Genomic DNA, 18,077 nt, shown 5'->3' with positions numbered 1-18,077 from the left:
CGCACAACTTCAGTGTTGTCACCCAACAACTGCTGCTGTCGCACGTTCTTTCTCCATTCTTGGCAAGCTACTTAGTAAGGACAGAGACTTTTTATCCGAGAATCTAGGAAAGTATCTTTCGTTATACTATATTATTCTATACTATTTATGATATTCAGTGACACGCGCCATCGCTATCACGGTAACGCTACTACCTGTGTTACTGCTATAGTGCTCTGCACAACGACTCAAGTTGAGTATTAATGATGGCGTCTGCGTTTACTAGCACCGAAACTGTTGGTCCCTGGTGACAAAGGACTGTGTTATCACAAGGAAAATCCCTTTCGACACTGTCACCAGACTATGGAGGACCTTAAATCTCGATTAGTTTTAGAACATCATTGAACAGATGTATCATGAGAGTACGCACGTTCAAAGAAGCAACGTAGCGACATTGTAGCAACGCGCTAAATTTGCTGGTATCGTGATCCATAGGCGCCGGACGTTAATTTTCCGTAGGTGTGTGAGATCGATGACGTCACATAGTGTGACGTCATAATGCGTCAGATTTGATAAATAGGCTGTGCAGTGTGCAAATGCGTGGTAGTATCGCAAACGTTTAATATCACCAATTCCCTAGTGGCTTGTAAAAGGCGACAAAATGACGATAATACCAAGCAAAACGGGTACCCAGCAGAGAAAAAAGTTTTGAGTACATACGTAAATGCATATGATACAAGACTCAGATCACTTCCGTTGTGTTGATGAACTTACGATGTAAATAACCTGGTATACGCTCCACGTTCGCGCGCACACACGGCAGTTGGCGTAGTGGTGACATCGAGTGTTAGCAACCGTGGCGAACCGAGTCCGGATCCGAATCCGACATGGAGTTTGATATGGGCAGCTGAAAAGCTCCGAAAACAACCCGATGATGGACGTAATTAAAATGAAATAGGATGTAAAGAGAAAGAAAGAGCTTCTACCACCGGATAAACTGTGCCATCGGGCACTGGGTAAAAGGTGGATGCCAGATTTCTCGTTTCGGCATCCTCCTATCTGTTCGCCACATTTCATTGTGTCTTGTGTATTGTGCGTGTCATGATCGGATGAAAATATAATCCGACGATTACTGATTATTATTATTATTGAACCACTCGATGACAAAAGATTCATTCGGACATCAGATTACCAGCCAGATGCGATTTCACCAATACGCCACGCGCGCAAGAAACTGCGAACATGCTGGAGATGCCGGTATCTCCTTTTTCCCAACAAATGAATACACATCTCAGCGTTCGCGACGCGTCTTCCGCTATGCAGCACACTTTTGATCGTCGATAATGGAAGGCTCTCCTTCAAACCGATAATATCGAGGTTATGGTGTGACAATCCCCCGTCGCATCTTCTAATGACTCGTGTTCGATGAATGTGGCATAGTAGTAGCATATTAATGAATGGGTACTTGAATAATCTAGTGGACGTAGAATTTCTGAGAGATTCGTTTCCTAGTCGGGTATGAAAATTCGATTCGAGTACGATTAATTATGACGCCATTACGCTATGCGGGACATGACGTGTTCAAAGCATTACTTCCATGCTAAATAATGCCTGTTACACCCATTTATAATATTCCTAATCTGCTGACAGTGATGTGTCACTGGGATTTTACACAGTCCTGTAGACTGATCGACACTGTACAGAACTGTCGTTGAAACGTCGTATTGAGAGATACGCTACTTCGCACCGAGGTTTCCAGACATCCGCCGCGGTAAGGAAATATCTCAACCATTTTCGTAGATAAATTAATAAACAAGGTATAATACCGGTACTTGAAAACAGTGGCTCTCAATACTTAATTTAAATGATCAGAACTCATAATGGGATCGATATGCTCAGCCCTAGTAAGAAGATGACCACGATATGCGACTATAGTTTTCTGCAGTGACTCATATTACTCTTTTAATGCCTCCGAGGGTATTGCACATTCACGGATCAACTATAGCCGTGTACGTTAAATCGAAGGTATACATATACAAACAAAGCAAATATACCACCACATAACAAACTTGCGCTTATACAACATGTTCGTAGTCAATGCATCACTGCAACTGAACGAAGTAAAGCATACATGCGCAAAACATATCGCGTGCAGCTGCGGATTGACCGTTGAAGCTCTACTCCAGTTTCTCTGTTCGATAATATGTGCGATAACATGAGTTTTACAGGCAAGGTTGTGTTAGTAACCGTCGCGGCCAGTGGCATCGGTCGCGAGACAGCAAAAAATTTCGCGAAGCGCGGCGTTGGCTATTACAGATAAAGACGAATTAAACTCCGCAGAAGCGGAATGTCGTGTTAACGGAGCTAATGATGTTCTACTACAAATACGCGCGGATTTCAAAAGGAGACAGGAGGTCGAAAGTGTGGTGGATAAAGTTGTAGAGAAGTATAACCATCTGGATATACTCGTCAACAATGCCGATACTCCAATACTCCAGTATAACCCACTATATCGCAATACTGCTATGCTGTTGACTAGAAATAGTTCATTTCCCAGCCCTACCCCCGGAAGACCCACACATACATCCGCATTTCAGATTTTGCGTCATTCATGGCATTTTAGTTCAGACTATCAATTAGCCTGGCTTAGGGTTTCATTTAGAACAAACGGTATTTTAAAACACTTTGTTTAAGACATGTTTCAAACAGTGTTTTTTAAAAAAGGCCTTTCTGAAAAAATGTGTTTTTTTTTCAAGTTGTAAAAGTATGCCATAATTCTGTAAATACTTTCCAGAAAACATGTTGTATTAGACTACGGGCAATTTCCACCCGATATAAACGAATTATATCGATATGGGATGTCTGTTCCCTCAAAATAGTCGGTTAAACCACAATAATACAGATATTTCGTAAAAGAAATATATGTAACCTATATTTTCAATTGTCAATGTCAATCTAATATAACGTGCCAATTGAATATTCGTGACGTCAGTGCTTAAAAAACATGTTTTAGACAGGGGCCTCGTTTTAAACATGTTCGTTTTGAATTTTGTTTTGTTTTGAATGTAAGCCTAACCTGGCTGTCCAAGCACTTTTAGGCTAGGCGATTTAATGCACTGCAGTTGCATGGTGTACAGTTGCACACGCCTTATTTCGGCGCTTTTCGCATCATCAGGTTATTTGCACTGCGACAGCCAGCCCTTTTCTATCATACGCGGTACGGACGATAAAATTTTTCATCATCAGTCCCTCCCATTTCTTTGCAGCCATGTCTATGTCTAAGTGCCGTGCGGCCGACTTGGAAGCATGGCTCACATGCTGCTTTTCGTAGCTTTGAATCGAAACGAAAATGAACAATTATAATAAGTATGATTATCTTTAGTTTCTCAGAGAACTGTTTTGTTCATTGGACTATTCCTATTGCACTGTTAGCTTGGTTGCAAAACGCAGCACACCAGTTTTCTTGAGTGCAACCATTTAATTTGGAGTGATCTAAATCTGGTGGAATGATCATTTTTGTGGAATAGTAGTGTTTACGGTGACAAATGACACGACTTTGCCAAGAAGAAACTACGGCAAACATCGTCTCCTAGGCATGCAATAAATTTTAGCGGTGATTCATTTTATACTATTGTCAAGTACACTATGGCATGGTATAGTTGTGTTACAAGACTGCATTTTTAGATGACAACACTCACAATGTGTAGTTAGCGTGTACTATATCTTAAGGGATTCCGGACTCGTGGGAGAGGAATTGGAAAGATTTCGAGAAAGCTTTGTTGAGGCCCACCCGCTCGGAAGATTGAGTGCAACGGAAGACATCGCGAAGGCCATTCTCTTTTTGGCATCCGATGAATCCGCTTGGATGACCGGAACTAATTTTGTGGTTGACCGTGGAAGAACACTAACTATGAAATAGATGTGTTATAATTGTTCGCAAATTCACATAGCACGTATTGGTTTTATAATGATCGTCCTTAATAAAAGAAGGACCATCGCTGTATTTAATACCAGTAAACACATTCTCTAAATATGATTAGTTTGGAATTTCAATAGTTGGTACTACGTAGAAAACAGATAAGAATTCAGCGCCCCAAATTACATGTAGAAACGGGATATAGTGCGATATTCGTGTTTAGAAGTGTTATTTGTGAGTGTGCGTGTCAGTATTAACGTTGCTACCGGGTAAGTTTTTAATCATGATATATTAATTACATTTTCGTATTTCACTCAGTGCGAGAAAAAGCTAGAGAGCTCGTTGTCTTACCATCGATAAACTTCGAATGTAAAATTGTGAGTCATAAAGGGGTCACCGATTCAGCGCTATCATTCCTCGGTGATTACGCTATCCTTGAGTACGTGTCGCGTAGCGGGGAAGGATTTAATGCTGCAATCACAAACGATACTTAAGTCTTGTGCTAGATCAACAACCTGCCAATCGCGTATTGTGCATGTAATGGTGCGTTTTGCATTTTAACTAGATAATTTTGAAGGGGAACACTGATTTTGAGAAGGCCGAAGATAAGTGCGCATGCGCATGCGCATGCGTGCTCTATTTGCTCTGTCTGCATACCTTCGTAGCAGCCGGCACGAATAATTGTTCGGGTAGTCTTAGTTTACGGCGGCGTTAATTGAGTATAGTATGAGTTACCGCAAAAATCTATGCTGAAATTTCGTAGTCGTAATATTACCAAAGCCGATCAAAGTGGTGAGCGTTGGTATACCCAAGTAGAGGTAGAGGTTTGGCCAAATATATTTCTGCACTCGATTTTCAATATATGTCAAAGCTACTTTAAGTTGAGGTAAAACATGCAAACTGAAAAGCACTCTTGTAAGTAATTTCAAAAAGTAGATTTGGTAGAAAGTTAGCATTCTTTTGACAGTCAACCAAAGGTAGCTTCTTTCAAAATTGCTAGATGCAAAATAAGTACTCAGCCAGAACACTATAGATGTGGGCGTTGTCTGGCCGTCATTGTAGAAGTAGAGATTTACAAGGAAATTAAAAACTAAGTATTCTAGGCCTTGTTTTGCCGAAAAACTCTAAACTGTTAAGTACAAGTAAAAGTAGAAGTCTAAAATCATAACTACTTGAGGAAGTAGTGCGAGTATGCAATATCTACTTGAAGCACCCCGAAAGGTAGAAGTAGCCTACTTCGCTTCCCATCACCACTGGATTTGACATCACCCATAATATCAGCCTCTGGCAGATGATATTGTTATTTTACGAAAGTGCCGGGCAAAGCCGATGTATATTTGTTGGTCGCCAATACTCGAAATACCACTTATACTGTTATATAATCTTCACAGCGCAGGGCAGCGTTTTGACTTTGAAACCTATTCTATTTCTGATATTCAGTGACACGCGTCAACGTTATCAACGTGTAGCTTCTGCCTGTGTTTGCTGCTTTTCACGTCTAAAGAGTAGGGATGGTGTGAACCTCTGGAAGGTTCAGGTTCGTGTGAACGCGAACCTTTTTGAAAGGTTCTGAGTGAACGCGAACGTGAACCTCATGACGTCACGTGACGTCACGTGACGTCACATTGCTAATTCAAACCCTACATTTCAGTGAAGTGATAGCCTCTATTAATGTACAAGCACACGATATTAGCGACGACTCGGGCCACATAATGCCACAATGCTGAAGTACATATTGACGTTTTATACGCCGCCAGATATATCAACTCGGGCAATAAATTGATATAATCATCCCAGAAAATCAATATCTTCCGTCTCTTTGCTAACAATTTCTACGATGACTGGCAAGGATATAAGCTCACGCCCTAACATTCCAGGCCAGACCGGACAGTGTATTCGGCGTCTGAGTATTGCTACGTTGATATTGACCAGAGTGTTTCTATACTTGCTACCGATGGTACCCCATTAGCAAATTAAATAGCAGTAGTCAACACCCCGATCGCACCGATTTGGTTTTTATTATACACAAAACTTATGAAATCAAAATTGACCTCGTACGCCTGCTAGATTTTTTACATCGGACAACGGCATCAATTTCGTTGATTGGTTGAATATTTAAATAAGCATCATTCGCTGATATCTACATGTAATGTAGTTTGCTCTAGATGTAATGTGATTGGCAATCACTGATTGCGGCTCAAGCTCACAGAAGAAAGTCACTGAATATTCACAAACGGAAAGCTGGATATTTTGAGCAAACGTTTGTAACAAATCAAGTAAAATTTTTGAGATTGTCAAGGTGCATGCTCGCTTAGTGTTGATTTATTTATGCTGCCAGCGCCATGTATAGAGTGGTCCGCAGTTGAAATGCAATAAACTTCAACCAAAGATGTTATAATAAAGTGGAAATTATAATTTATGAAAATGTTCACAGTGCAGAACCTACCAAGGTTCGTTTGTGAACGTGAACCTCAAAATATCTGAGGTTCACACACAAAACGCGAACGTGAACCTCACCTTCACACCATCCCTACTAAAGAGTAATACCAGAGGTGGTCAGTAACGAAGTACTTCTACTTTTTCGAAGTACTCAAGTAGTGTTCTCCTACTTCTGGTACTTACACAAGTAGATCTGATTTTCGCTACTTCTACTTCTACTTCGTAAATTTTTGTGATCTACTTACTTACTTTTCGCTATTTTCAGTTTGTCAAGTAGAAGTAGTTTAATCCTTTAATCAGGAAGATAGCTTGAGGAATTTCGGGGCTGTTTTCACGGATCATCAACATTTAATTTTCATAAAATTTGAGTAAGCCCAAAATTTTCGTCGCGCTTCGCGCTCAGTGGATACGGAGTAATCAGTACGATTTCACGAAAGTATCAGTGAATATAATTTGCGTAGCGGGTTGGCGTGGTTCCGTTCATACTGCATTGTCGCCCTTTGCCCATATGGAATATTTCACCACAGTATACATGTCTCATCATAACGTGTGAAACTGATGTTTCGCAATCTAGCATTTACCTATCATATCAAAATATAGCAGTCCATGGCGTGTCCTAATCTGGAAAAGTGAACTCTGACCTTTTTAGTTTTAGAGCTGTTTTAACATACCACCCTAAAACTTTCTATCTTTAGACATGAAATACATATTCCGCTTTTAAAAGTATTATTTATTTTTCACTTTCAATTCCCAGTTTCATATACTTTAAGCTCTAATTAATATCAGTTCTTTTGTCTCGATAACATACATGTTGACGTATAAAAGAAAGTGTTGTATTGCCTTTATTTTCCGGAAATCAAGCTACACAATATGGCATTTTTACGATCCACCCTATTTTTTATTCACGTTTACTAATCGTGCAAAGTGTTCACACAGTATCGTGTACAACTTCTCCGTATTGCTCTTCGACTAAACCACGGGCCTTAAAATATGTGATATTTTCTAGAACGGGCTGTTCGATTAAGCAGAAGATGAGTATCGCATTTCGACATCAATATTATCATTTTCATCCCATGATGCGCACGAATGCTTATGCTGGCGAAAATTGAATACCTCCTGGTATGCATCAATATGTATCAAGCTCTGCACCTTTCGCATAGCTCAATTTGCACCTGTTGACAAGCCATGCGAACGAATTACGATAGTTTTCAAAACTACTTACTTACTTGAGTAGATTTAAAGTCAGTCATTTCTACTTCTACTTCAAGTAGTTTTAGGTTCTTTATGGAAGAAGTACTTCCACTCGTACTTGGGTAGATTTTTTTCGTCGCTACTTCTACTTCTACTTGAGTAGCTTTCTTGACTACTTTCACCACCTCTGAGTAATACCTAGGACTGCATGGGTACAACGGCTTATGCCGAGTACTTTTCGAGTAGTTTATTGGTAGGCATGCTCACAAAGGCAACAATTGTGTGTTGTGGCATTCTAACAGAACGCTAAAGTCATGGTAATCGTGGCGAATATGGATAATTGATTTATTGACACAATTGTTATTGTGATTTTGTGAGAGGTACAAACTCAAAATTTGCAATGCGTTATTGCTATAAATTGATCTTACACTTCCGTTTGTGTGCCTTGGAATCGACTTTTATCAAAATACACCAACCAAGGCTGTGTCAACAAAAGAAGTTCGCTTACCATTTAATAATAGTACATTGAACGCTCTCGTATTCGAAATTTCATGCTGGTGGCGTCATATTTTGTGATACGATTGTTGATATTCAATGATCCTTTCAATTATTTACTAGTTGCAGACGATTACCCCTGACGAGTGTCAGCCGAAAATATTCGGGTTCATTTCAATATGAATGCACTATTCAATTGTATATTGTAGTTCTGTACCTCCAAAAAGCTTTCCGAATATTTTACTATGGACGCTGGATTCTTCATTCAAAATCATGTATACCTGAGTGATTCAACACCTTCTCGATTATGAACCGTGAAGTCTAACATCGCCCATTATGACGTCTTAATAGCAAGAGGGAATCGAAGTGTCAGAATACGTAATTTCTATGCTACTACGAAGTAAATAAGCCAGTTACACGTACGTATATTAATCAATTCGAATTTGCTAATAGCAATATGTCATTACGATTTTTGACAATACGATGGATCGGTCACCACTTTGCATAAATTTCCTTGCCATAAATGTAGGTAGCTCTCTTCTTCATGTACGGGATGGCATTCGATGTGGCAAGAAAGCAGAGATGAGCATGGATTAGGATTAGGTTTTGAAAAAACAGGATTTGTGAAATTTTGTCGGATTTGGATTGGATTTGGATTAGACATTTTTTTCACAACGGATTAGGATTTGGATTGGATTTACCTATTTTCTGGGAGATTGAAATGTCGTGTGGCGAATGGCGACAAACTTTATTCAGATCAGTTATTAATGTACTTATGGTTACTAAGTTATCTTGAATCAAGTGAATCGTTGGTTGTGAAAGAAAATTTTCAAATTCCTCCATTGCATAAATTTGCATTTTTTCTGAATTTCCAGTTGGAATCGGATTAGGATTGGACATGGACTTGAATATGAAAAAGTTATGGATTAGGATTTGGATTTGGATTTGAAGGTTCGGATTTGGATTGGATTAGGACATAGAAATTTCAAATCCGCTCATCTCTGCAAGAAAGCATTGCAACAAAAATTTTCGTACATAAATTAATGAGTACCATATAATTGCGATACCGAATAACAATGGATTTCGTTACTCAATCCCAATCATAAGAACTGATACTCGATTCGAGAAGCCCATCCCTAGTAATAAGAGGACATATAAATGCCGGTATTCTGATTCACGCCAAATGGCGACACTTGTCTTCTGGTTGTTCGACAATTGAAGTTTTTTTTAAATGCCCAACTTGGACTAGAACTACTCACTAACTCCTCGACTAGAACTAGTACTAAAATACCCAAAAATTAGTAGTTCGTTGACCGTCAACTAAGTAGATTTGCGGTTTGTACGAGTCTACTGTCTTTACACCAAAACAGCAACCTTTACACACTCTGCGCACGTCGATATTGACATAGCGTTGTGTCTCGAGTGAATATATACTATAATTCCAAACGGGCCAGTCACGATGGAGGTAATCGACGGACGTATTCGCAATTACACAGGCTCTACCTCGATCAGAGTCAGTTAACCAGTTCAATCGTATCCGCAGTGCAGAACGTATCGGCGGCAATACGCTACCGTGACTCAGCAATTAAGCACGCCAATGCCGGTGAAAAGAATGGCGGACAACAGTTCGCGACTGTGCGAGAGCATCATAAGGCGACATGAGTTTCTCCGGTAAGGTTGTGTTAGTAACCGGCGCGTCAAGCGGTATCGGTCGCGAAGTAGCACAAGATTTCGCAAAGCATGGCGCGATATTAGCCATTACAGGTAGAGACAAGGACGAATTGAACGCAACAGAATTAAAATGCCGGAACAACTGTGCCGCAGATGTCCTTCAAATACTCGCGGATTTCACAAACCAACAGGAGGTTGAAAATTTGGTGGATAAGATTGTTGAAAAGTATAAGCGGCTCGATATACTCATCAACAATGCGGGCGCTTACAAACTGGGCAGTCTACAAACTTCACCTATTGAAGATTTTGATATGCTTTTCACGGTTAATGTGAAGTCGTTGTTCGTGTTGACTCAGAAGGCTATGCCGCATTTAGTGGCGTCGAAAGGAAATATTGTGAACGTTTCGAGCATTGCCGGGCTGCAGGCGTTTGAAGGCGTGCTTCTGTACAGCATGACCAAGGCGGCAGTGGATCAATTCACCAAATGCGTGGCTCGCGAGTGCGCGCCGAAAGGCGTTCGCGTGAATTCAGTCAACCCAGCCTTCGTGAAGACCAATATCACCAGGTATTTTTGATTCGATACATGCTACCAGTGGATTATAATTAGACTGAGCAAAATCGAGTATGCTTGAGTGATTATGAGTCTGAATCGAGTATAGGGCTTCGAGTCAATTGGAGTATTCCAGTATCATTTCATTACAACGTCATAACAGCATAAATGATGCGGAAAGTCAAAATATGTACCTGTAACGCGACCACAAAGTATACAGTATCAATTCCGCAAATCTCGTAATTTATAACAACGTTGCCATTTCCACAAACGGGCGTAGCCTTGTATTGCATGTTCCGTATGTAGCGATACGACCAATTGCGTATTGATTTTTTAAACATGTGCTGAACAGAGTGTTTTAAAACACATCTGGTTTCAGACTAAATCCGGCATAGTAGTGGCGTACAGCATTCACGAACACTAGCTAAATGATCACCATACTAATACTTGTGTTTAGTACAAGTGTACAAGTACATTTCGGGTATAGACTCGATTTCATGGGATAGGAATTAATTATTGTAGTAGAATTACATAAAATTGCAATGACTGATCCGATCCATTCAAAATTCACAGCGACAATGATTCCTGGTACTACGTAAACCTTACTAGTTTTCCAACGTCGATACATGGTGCGTTCGCCTTGGAAGGTGGCATTTCAGTGACTTTGTCATATACTGGTCCAGCATTGTTTGGGGTATAGGTAGGGTTGTATCTAAAACAAAAGTCAATTTAAAACAAACATGGTTATAACAAGGCCCCTATTTAAAACATGTTTTATTGTTTGTTTGTTTTCAAGCCATGACGTCACGAATATTCAATTTTGACGTCATAATGTATTGACTATGGCATATGAAAATATAGGGTAAATATAGTTCCTTTGACAAGATATCTACGTACTATAGCTGTTGAACCGACTATTTTAATGGTTCCAACCATCTCACATCGTATACGTCGGCTATATCCGGTAGTAATCGTCCGTAGGCCCATACAACATGTTTTTTGGAAAGTATTTACACAATTATGGCATAATTACACACCTTAAAAAACTCAATTTTTTTTAAAGGCCTGTGTTTAAAACACTGTTTAAAAGATGTTTTAAACAAAGTGTTTTAAATTACCATTTGTTTTAAATGCAACCCAAGGTGTAGGCCTATACCAGGGGTTGCCAACGCGTGGCCCACTACTAGATTTTGCAGCACAGCCGATCAGCCCGGTGATATCTTACCAAATGCTGATATATTGTTATTTTATATTATTGAACGAAGTCTCTAGCTCAGAGGTTCTCAACCTTTTTGACTTCGCGGACCCCTTTTGACCGCCACGGACCCTCGCGGACCCCCTCAAGTTTTAGTTCAATTTTAGCTCCATCATGGTGCAACCTTCATCCATCTTGTGCAAGTATGAACTGTAGGCTTATGATGAACAGCAAAATAATGATTTATTCTTGAAAATAACATCATACTATTTATGTAGAACTTAGTAGACTTTTATTATTTCAAAGCTAATTTTGCTGCTGTATTTCTTGAAGTACGTCGTCGTGTCTTGAAAATCCGCGTCTTCGTTTTGACATGAACGAGGAGTGCCGAAAATCATTTCCGCAAAGAGAGTTGGAGGCTTATGTAATATTAACACACAACGCTTCCGACGATACTTTTGGTGTGATAGCAACATTTATGACACCAAAATGAAGAAACATATATTTTATGCGCAGGGACGAGCAACATACGGACCGCGGGCGGGGCCTATTTTTAGGTGGTACACGAACTCCTTTTGTTGACAGAGTTTTGGTTGGTGTATTTTGATAAAAGTCGACTCCAAGGCACACAAATGGAATTGTGAACGGCCTCGCCCAACGATTCGAAATCGGTCGTCTCGATAATTATTCGCACAAATCGGATTATCTAACAGATGTTTGCCGATGGCAGAATTAATGACCTTTGATCGATCAGCATCAATCTTAAGCGGATAAAAATAGTACATTGAACGCTCTTTCATTCATGAAATTTCATGCTGGTGACGTCATATTTTGTGATACGATTGTTGATATACAATGTTCTTTCCATTTCTCTACTAGTTGCTGACGATTACCCCTGACGAGTGTCAGCCGAAAATATTCGGGTTTATTTCAATATGAATATATTATTCAATTGTATATTGAAGTTCTGTACCTCCAAGAAGCTCTTCATATATATGTACGAGCAAACGTTTTCGACCGTGAACAATTCAACAATAACAAGACAAATCTGCATACCAATACAACCGGTGATATGAATTTCATGGTTGGAGCGTAATCTTTGATAGCAACGAAACACTCCTTGTTCAGCAAAAAAACAGCCTTGTCGATAGGGCATCCGCAATAAGAATGCGCCTAATCTGATAGCCGAGCTTTAAGAGCAGGTATATCAATGTCCGATTTATGACGAGTGTTAGCCGAAAATATTCGGTTTCATTTCAATATGAATATACTATGCAATTGTATATTAAAGTTCTGTACCTTCAAGAAGCTGTTCAAATAGTGGTTATGTATATCACAGGATAAAATGGATTTCGTGGCGAGGTTTCAATCCCTGTATTTGGACAAATTAGGAAATACTTTGGAAATATTTATTTCAAACGACTAATTTGATGAGACTAACAACTTAAAATTGAGAAGGTTTCGCAGACATTACAAAGTCACCCTGATTGACGTTACTATCTCCATATTTTTATTTTTTCCACAGACCCCAACTGAACGTCTCTAAACAGCAATATGTTTGTATCAGCAGGTTATTGGAAAATTGGCAAGAAATATGAATTTCACACTACGATAGTTCATGTCAGACGATTATTATGATGATAAGATTCATGAGGTTTTAGCAATTGTGGTGTGAAACTGCCTCATGCTATCTCAAATTAAAAAATACAATAAAAGTTAGTATATCAACCACTCTGAAATTTAGAGGTCTCGCGGACCCCCTGAAATTGCTTCGCGGACCCCCGGTTGAGAACCGCTGTAAGCTTGTGCTAAGCTCCGATTAGCATCACAGCTATTTTCAACAGCAGTTTTACCAGCTTCACCAGTATCACAATCGAAGAGCACATTATGCAGCTCATGCAGACCCTGTTACACTACAAAGTCGGCTCATTTTCCATCACACAATTAGCGCCAAATACAGCCGTCGTAGCTGGAAATTGAACAACGCTATTGTAGGCCTAACGCTCCGCCGCGCAACTTTTACTAAGGTAGGAAAGAAAGTTCCGCCACCCCCAACAACTTAAATTTCGAGCGCATTATTATGCTATCATATTTATGAATAGGAACCGTGTTTTTTGTGTCATTTCCCAAATTCAAATACTACCTTCAGACGAAACATATCTTATTGTTCAGTGTTGAACACGCAAACTCAAAACTACTTTGAATACACTATTAATTGCGATGCACTTTGCGTTAAAAGGTCAGCTGGGCTCGCGGGAGACGAATTGGATGCGTTTTATGAGCGTAAGACCCGCGCTCATCCGATCGGCAGACTCGGTACCACAAAGGAAATTTCACGAGCAATTCTGTTTTTGGCATCTGACGACTCCGCTTGGACCACTGGAAACACATTTTTGATCGACGGTGGCAGGTCTCTGACCTTGTCATAGCTCGGAAAATAGCGATCACTTGTTGATGTTGGTACAAAGGACAGTTATTACATGATCGGTGTATGATTATTATCTGTATGGTCTGGTGTTGTGTCCAGGCCAGTTTTCAACGGTAATTATATGAATTGTAGGCAATGGTCTGTTGTTTTAGTCGCCAACAGTGAGGCGCATTAAAGATAAATATTCGAGTGTAAAAACTCGTAGGCTACTAATCATACTATGATAGGGCATTTCAATGTAAATAGCTCAGAATTTATATAAACTGATATTATTATTATCCGAAAATCTAAATATTAATCGACTTCTCAATTCTCAAAGTAACCGACGGAAACATGACACATAACGTTGCACTACACGCTTACATTTAAACGGCAGTACTAGAAACCTACTTACCGATCAAAAACGTGGATAGCGAAGCGTTGGAAATTGGAAATGTTACTTCCAAGGCAGGTCATTTTGCGGCGTAGATCAAGAAGACAATGTGCGTTTGAAAACTAGATTGTCATATAGTCGTCCCCGTGTCTGCTATTCTCTTTGATCAATCAACGTATGGTGCAATTCAGGACTACGCGGGCGCGATGTCGGGTACATCGAATTCGCGAGAGGTAATAGTAGCTGTCGCTACAGCAACTTGAATCTGAGGATTTTGTAAAGGGGTCCGAGCCCCTAACCCTGGATATACCACTGTCTTGACCTCTGGAAGACATGTTTATGCTGCCACGAGAATAATTATTCTGGCTGTTATGAAGTTTTGCTGCAATAGCGATAAAATTAAGTACAAAATTAAAAATATGTCAAAGAGTCATATCTTATACCCAGCGTAGCTAATTGTAATCTAATTTGGAAAAGCTACAGATACTCCAATTGTCCAACGCAGTACCCATCCAGCTATCTTGGAGGTCCCGCGGCCTAGCAGAAAACATTGAATACTAATTTTACGTATAGGTTTCGGTACGACCCGTCTGTGCTTGAGCCCACGGTCTGCCGATTTGCATGAAGGTCTCCCGTACGACCCACCTGGGCTTGAGCCCAAAATCTGCGGATTCGGGTATCGTGTAACCCAGAGGTCTCAAACTCAAATGCGCTCGCTGGCCAATGTCCTACTTTTTGATGACGCCGCGGGCCGCAGCACCAATAATAGGGTAATTCAATGTATTTCCAGGTAGGCCTTATTTGACGGGACCTTGCAAACTGACATTCCACACGCATCGTGAAAATGTGAGTTACTATTATGAATTCACGTATTCACGCCTGTCACGGAAAAAATCACATTTTAAAATATTTGAATAAAATTTTTTCTGTACTTGGCATAGTTGCTGTATATTTAGTTGTAGACACCATGCGAGAGTACAAATGCATCAGGACATCGTAAAAGCTGCAGCGTTATAATTTTGCAGCTAGCGGACATTTGCCTTGTCACAATAATAGGTAGAATATTTTAGAATTTTACAAAGATTGATCTGATAACAGAGCATTGGAGCAGTACAGCCTAATCCGGGTTTCAGGCATACTCCGGATAACTAGGCTATTGTGCATGTCCTTACCAAAGTGAAATTGAATCAGCGTTAGATTAAACTTCGAATATTGGAACAAATCTATAACAACTTGAACATAATGATTACTGTGCCATAGCAATAGAAATGTCCAATCGCCGGATAAATCATTGGTGCTACACCTGTGAAGCGTACGCTACTACTACTTTACACTCACTACATTTAATTGACGATAATAGCAAGGATAAAGATACCCAAGATGACACAGGGTGTAGCTAACTGTACAATACATCAAGAGGGCAACATAATGCAAATGGTTGCTATACCGACATCCTTAGACATCTAATTAAGCTACGCCACACAAGCTAAGACTCAACTATAGAGTCATTTTTATTTTACCACCTAGTCAGTCCAAATTCGAGTACGAACGGTCGCGCCCAAGTCCAAATCACAATTTTCAGTTCTGAATCATCAACGAGCCATGTTTTACCCTCATAAACAAGTAATGCGATGTAATAGTTCATCTTCCGCTGCGTGGTAACTTTTGAAAGTGATGTAAGAGTGAAGTTTGATGAGTAGTTTTAGAGCAAATTTTCAGTTACCAAGTTAAAAAAGAAGATATTTGGCAGGTAAATATTCTCGAATAGTTCGAAATCCGAAATGCCGTCACGGACCGCACAAAATGGTCTCGCGGGCCGCGTGTTTGAGACCTCTGGTGTAACCAAATCGCTGCGAGACAAGTGCGCAACTGCGCATTCAGTTATTGAAATGAGGTCCGTGAATTCCCAAAGGAATTTTATGGGTGCGAGAGCTGGTCGGTGATTTTGAAAGCTGCGAACAGGGGTAAAGGTGAGGAGCTACTTCGTGCTACAGCAGATGCAAAAGTATGCGGGCCTATATTTGATCCATGCGAGATCACGATGTTGTTTGCTGAGGTAGTCAAAGTCGAAACTATCAGTGCCTATGTAGTGTAGAGCCCTGGCTCTCTCTCATACCTGCATGTCACGTAATTTATGTCTTTCTTCTCATACCACGTGACTTACCATTCATCAGCTCAAGTATTTGAATTATATGAGAATCATTTTCGATATCCTACTGTCTATTCCATACATATTCGGCCAATATATCTATCTGAGGCAATACTGTCGTTGCATTCACGTTGAAATTGTCAGATCAAGGACTAACGCAAGGAACGTGCGTCTACCACTGCGAGCCAAGTATTATCTACTGGGGATGGTGTGAACGTGAGGTTCACGTTCGCGTTAGTGAAGAGCATCGGAGCGGAGTCGGAGTGGATACGGAGCGGAGTTTTGCCGGTTTTGTGACAGTCGGAGCGGAGTCGGAGTTTACTACAAATATTTTTTCGGAGAATTTCGGAGTATTGTAACTTTTGTCTCCGATGTCTTTGGATAGCTCTGACCAGAATACACTCTTGATTATGATTACAAACCAAAACACAGATAGTTGACACTTTGTAAAGTTGTAATATGACGGGTAACATGCAAAAATGATGCCAAGTGCATAAAAATCAGCCATCTGCACTGCAATTTGGGACTGCAGAGTAGACAGTACTATGAGGCCAACCTTGTTACCACATTAATTTAGTAAAACACATTACCAAGTGTACAATGATTGCCACTGTTTCGGATACTTACGAGATTCATCGGAGTATCTCGGAGTCTGGGATTGAACTCTTCGGAGTCGGAGGGAGTTTTCCTTAGACACTAAAGTTGTCGGAGGGATTCGGATTCTCGAAAAGCACTATCCGCTCATCACTGGTTCGCGTTCAGTGTGTGAACCTCAGAAATTTAGAGGTTTACGTTCACAAACGACTCTTGGTAGGTTCTGGACTGTGAACCTTTTTCATATATTACCATTTTTCACGTCAATATAACATCTTTGGTTGAAATTCTTTGCATTTCAACTTAGCACCACTCTATGCATGGTGCTGGCAGCATTAAAAAAAATCAACACCAAACGTGCATGCACCTTGCCAATCTCAAAAATTTGACTTGCTTTGTTACAAAAATTTGCTCGAAATATCCAGCTTTCCGTTTGTGAATATTTAGCGACTCTCTGCTGTGAGCTTGGCCCGCAATCAGACAACATCAAGAGCGAGATACAGTAGTCAGCGAATGATGCTTATTCAACCAATCTATGAAATTGATATCGTGGTCTGATGTAAAAATGCAGCCGGCGTACGGCGTCAATCTTGATTGCATATGTTTATTGTATCATATAAACCAAATCCGTCCGATGATGGTGTTGGCTACTGCTGTAAAACTTGTTAATGGGGTAATATCGGTAGCAAGTATAAAAACCGGTTTTACACTCTGCTCAATATCAACGTAGCAATACTCAGACGCCGAATACATTGTCTGGTCTGGCCTATAGACCGTTAAGGCATAAGCTTATATTCCCTTGCAAGTCGTCGTCGAAATTGTTGGCAAAGCGACGAAAGATATTGATTTCATGGGATTATTATATAATTTGATTGCCCCAGTTGATACATTTGGCGACATTTAAAACGTCAATATGTCTTCAGCATTGTAGCATTATGTGGTTCGAGTCGTCGGTAGATATCGTGTACGTTAATATACGGTATCACTTCACTGAATGTGGGGTTGGAATTAGCAATATGACGTCACGTGACGTCATGAGGTTCACGTTCGCGTTCACACAGAACCTTCAAAAAAGGTTCGCGTTCAGAGGTTCACAC

The 18,077-nt window shown here is 40.2% G+C and overlaps 1 protein-coding gene across 2 annotated transcripts; it reads left to right on the top strand.

Moving 5' to 3' along the window:
* The first annotated feature begins 9,632 nt into the window (after positions 1-9,632).
* On the top strand, positions 9,633-14,002 carry LOC145435541 (3-oxoacyl-[acyl-carrier-protein] reductase FabG-like). Of its 2 annotated transcripts, XM_080312811.1 has the most exons (3): positions 9,647-9,784; positions 9,845-10,256; positions 13,676-14,002. In XM_080312811.1, exons 1-3 carry the CDS (start codon positions 9,679-9,681, stop codon positions 13,863-13,865), a joined length of 708 nt encoding a protein of 235 aa, XP_080168937.1. In that variant the 5' UTR covers positions 9,647-9,678; the 3' UTR covers positions 13,866-14,002. The 2 variants fall into 2 exon arrangements, with proteins under 2 accessions (XP_080168936.1, XP_080168937.1); XM_080312810.1 differs by having other exon boundaries at positions 9,633-10,256.
* The last annotated feature ends 4,075 nt before the right edge of the window (positions 14,003-18,077 follow it).

This window comes from Botryllus schlosseri, chromosome 3 (genome assembly GCF_051294905.1).
Source record: "Botryllus schlosseri isolate E-star chromosome 3, Bs_hap1, whole genome shotgun sequence".
Taxonomy (NCBI): Eukaryota; Metazoa; Chordata; class Ascidiacea; order Stolidobranchia; family Styelidae; genus Botryllus; species Botryllus schlosseri.
Note: the sequence above shows the minus strand (reverse complement) of the source record. Positions and strands in the feature narration are given on the sequence as shown.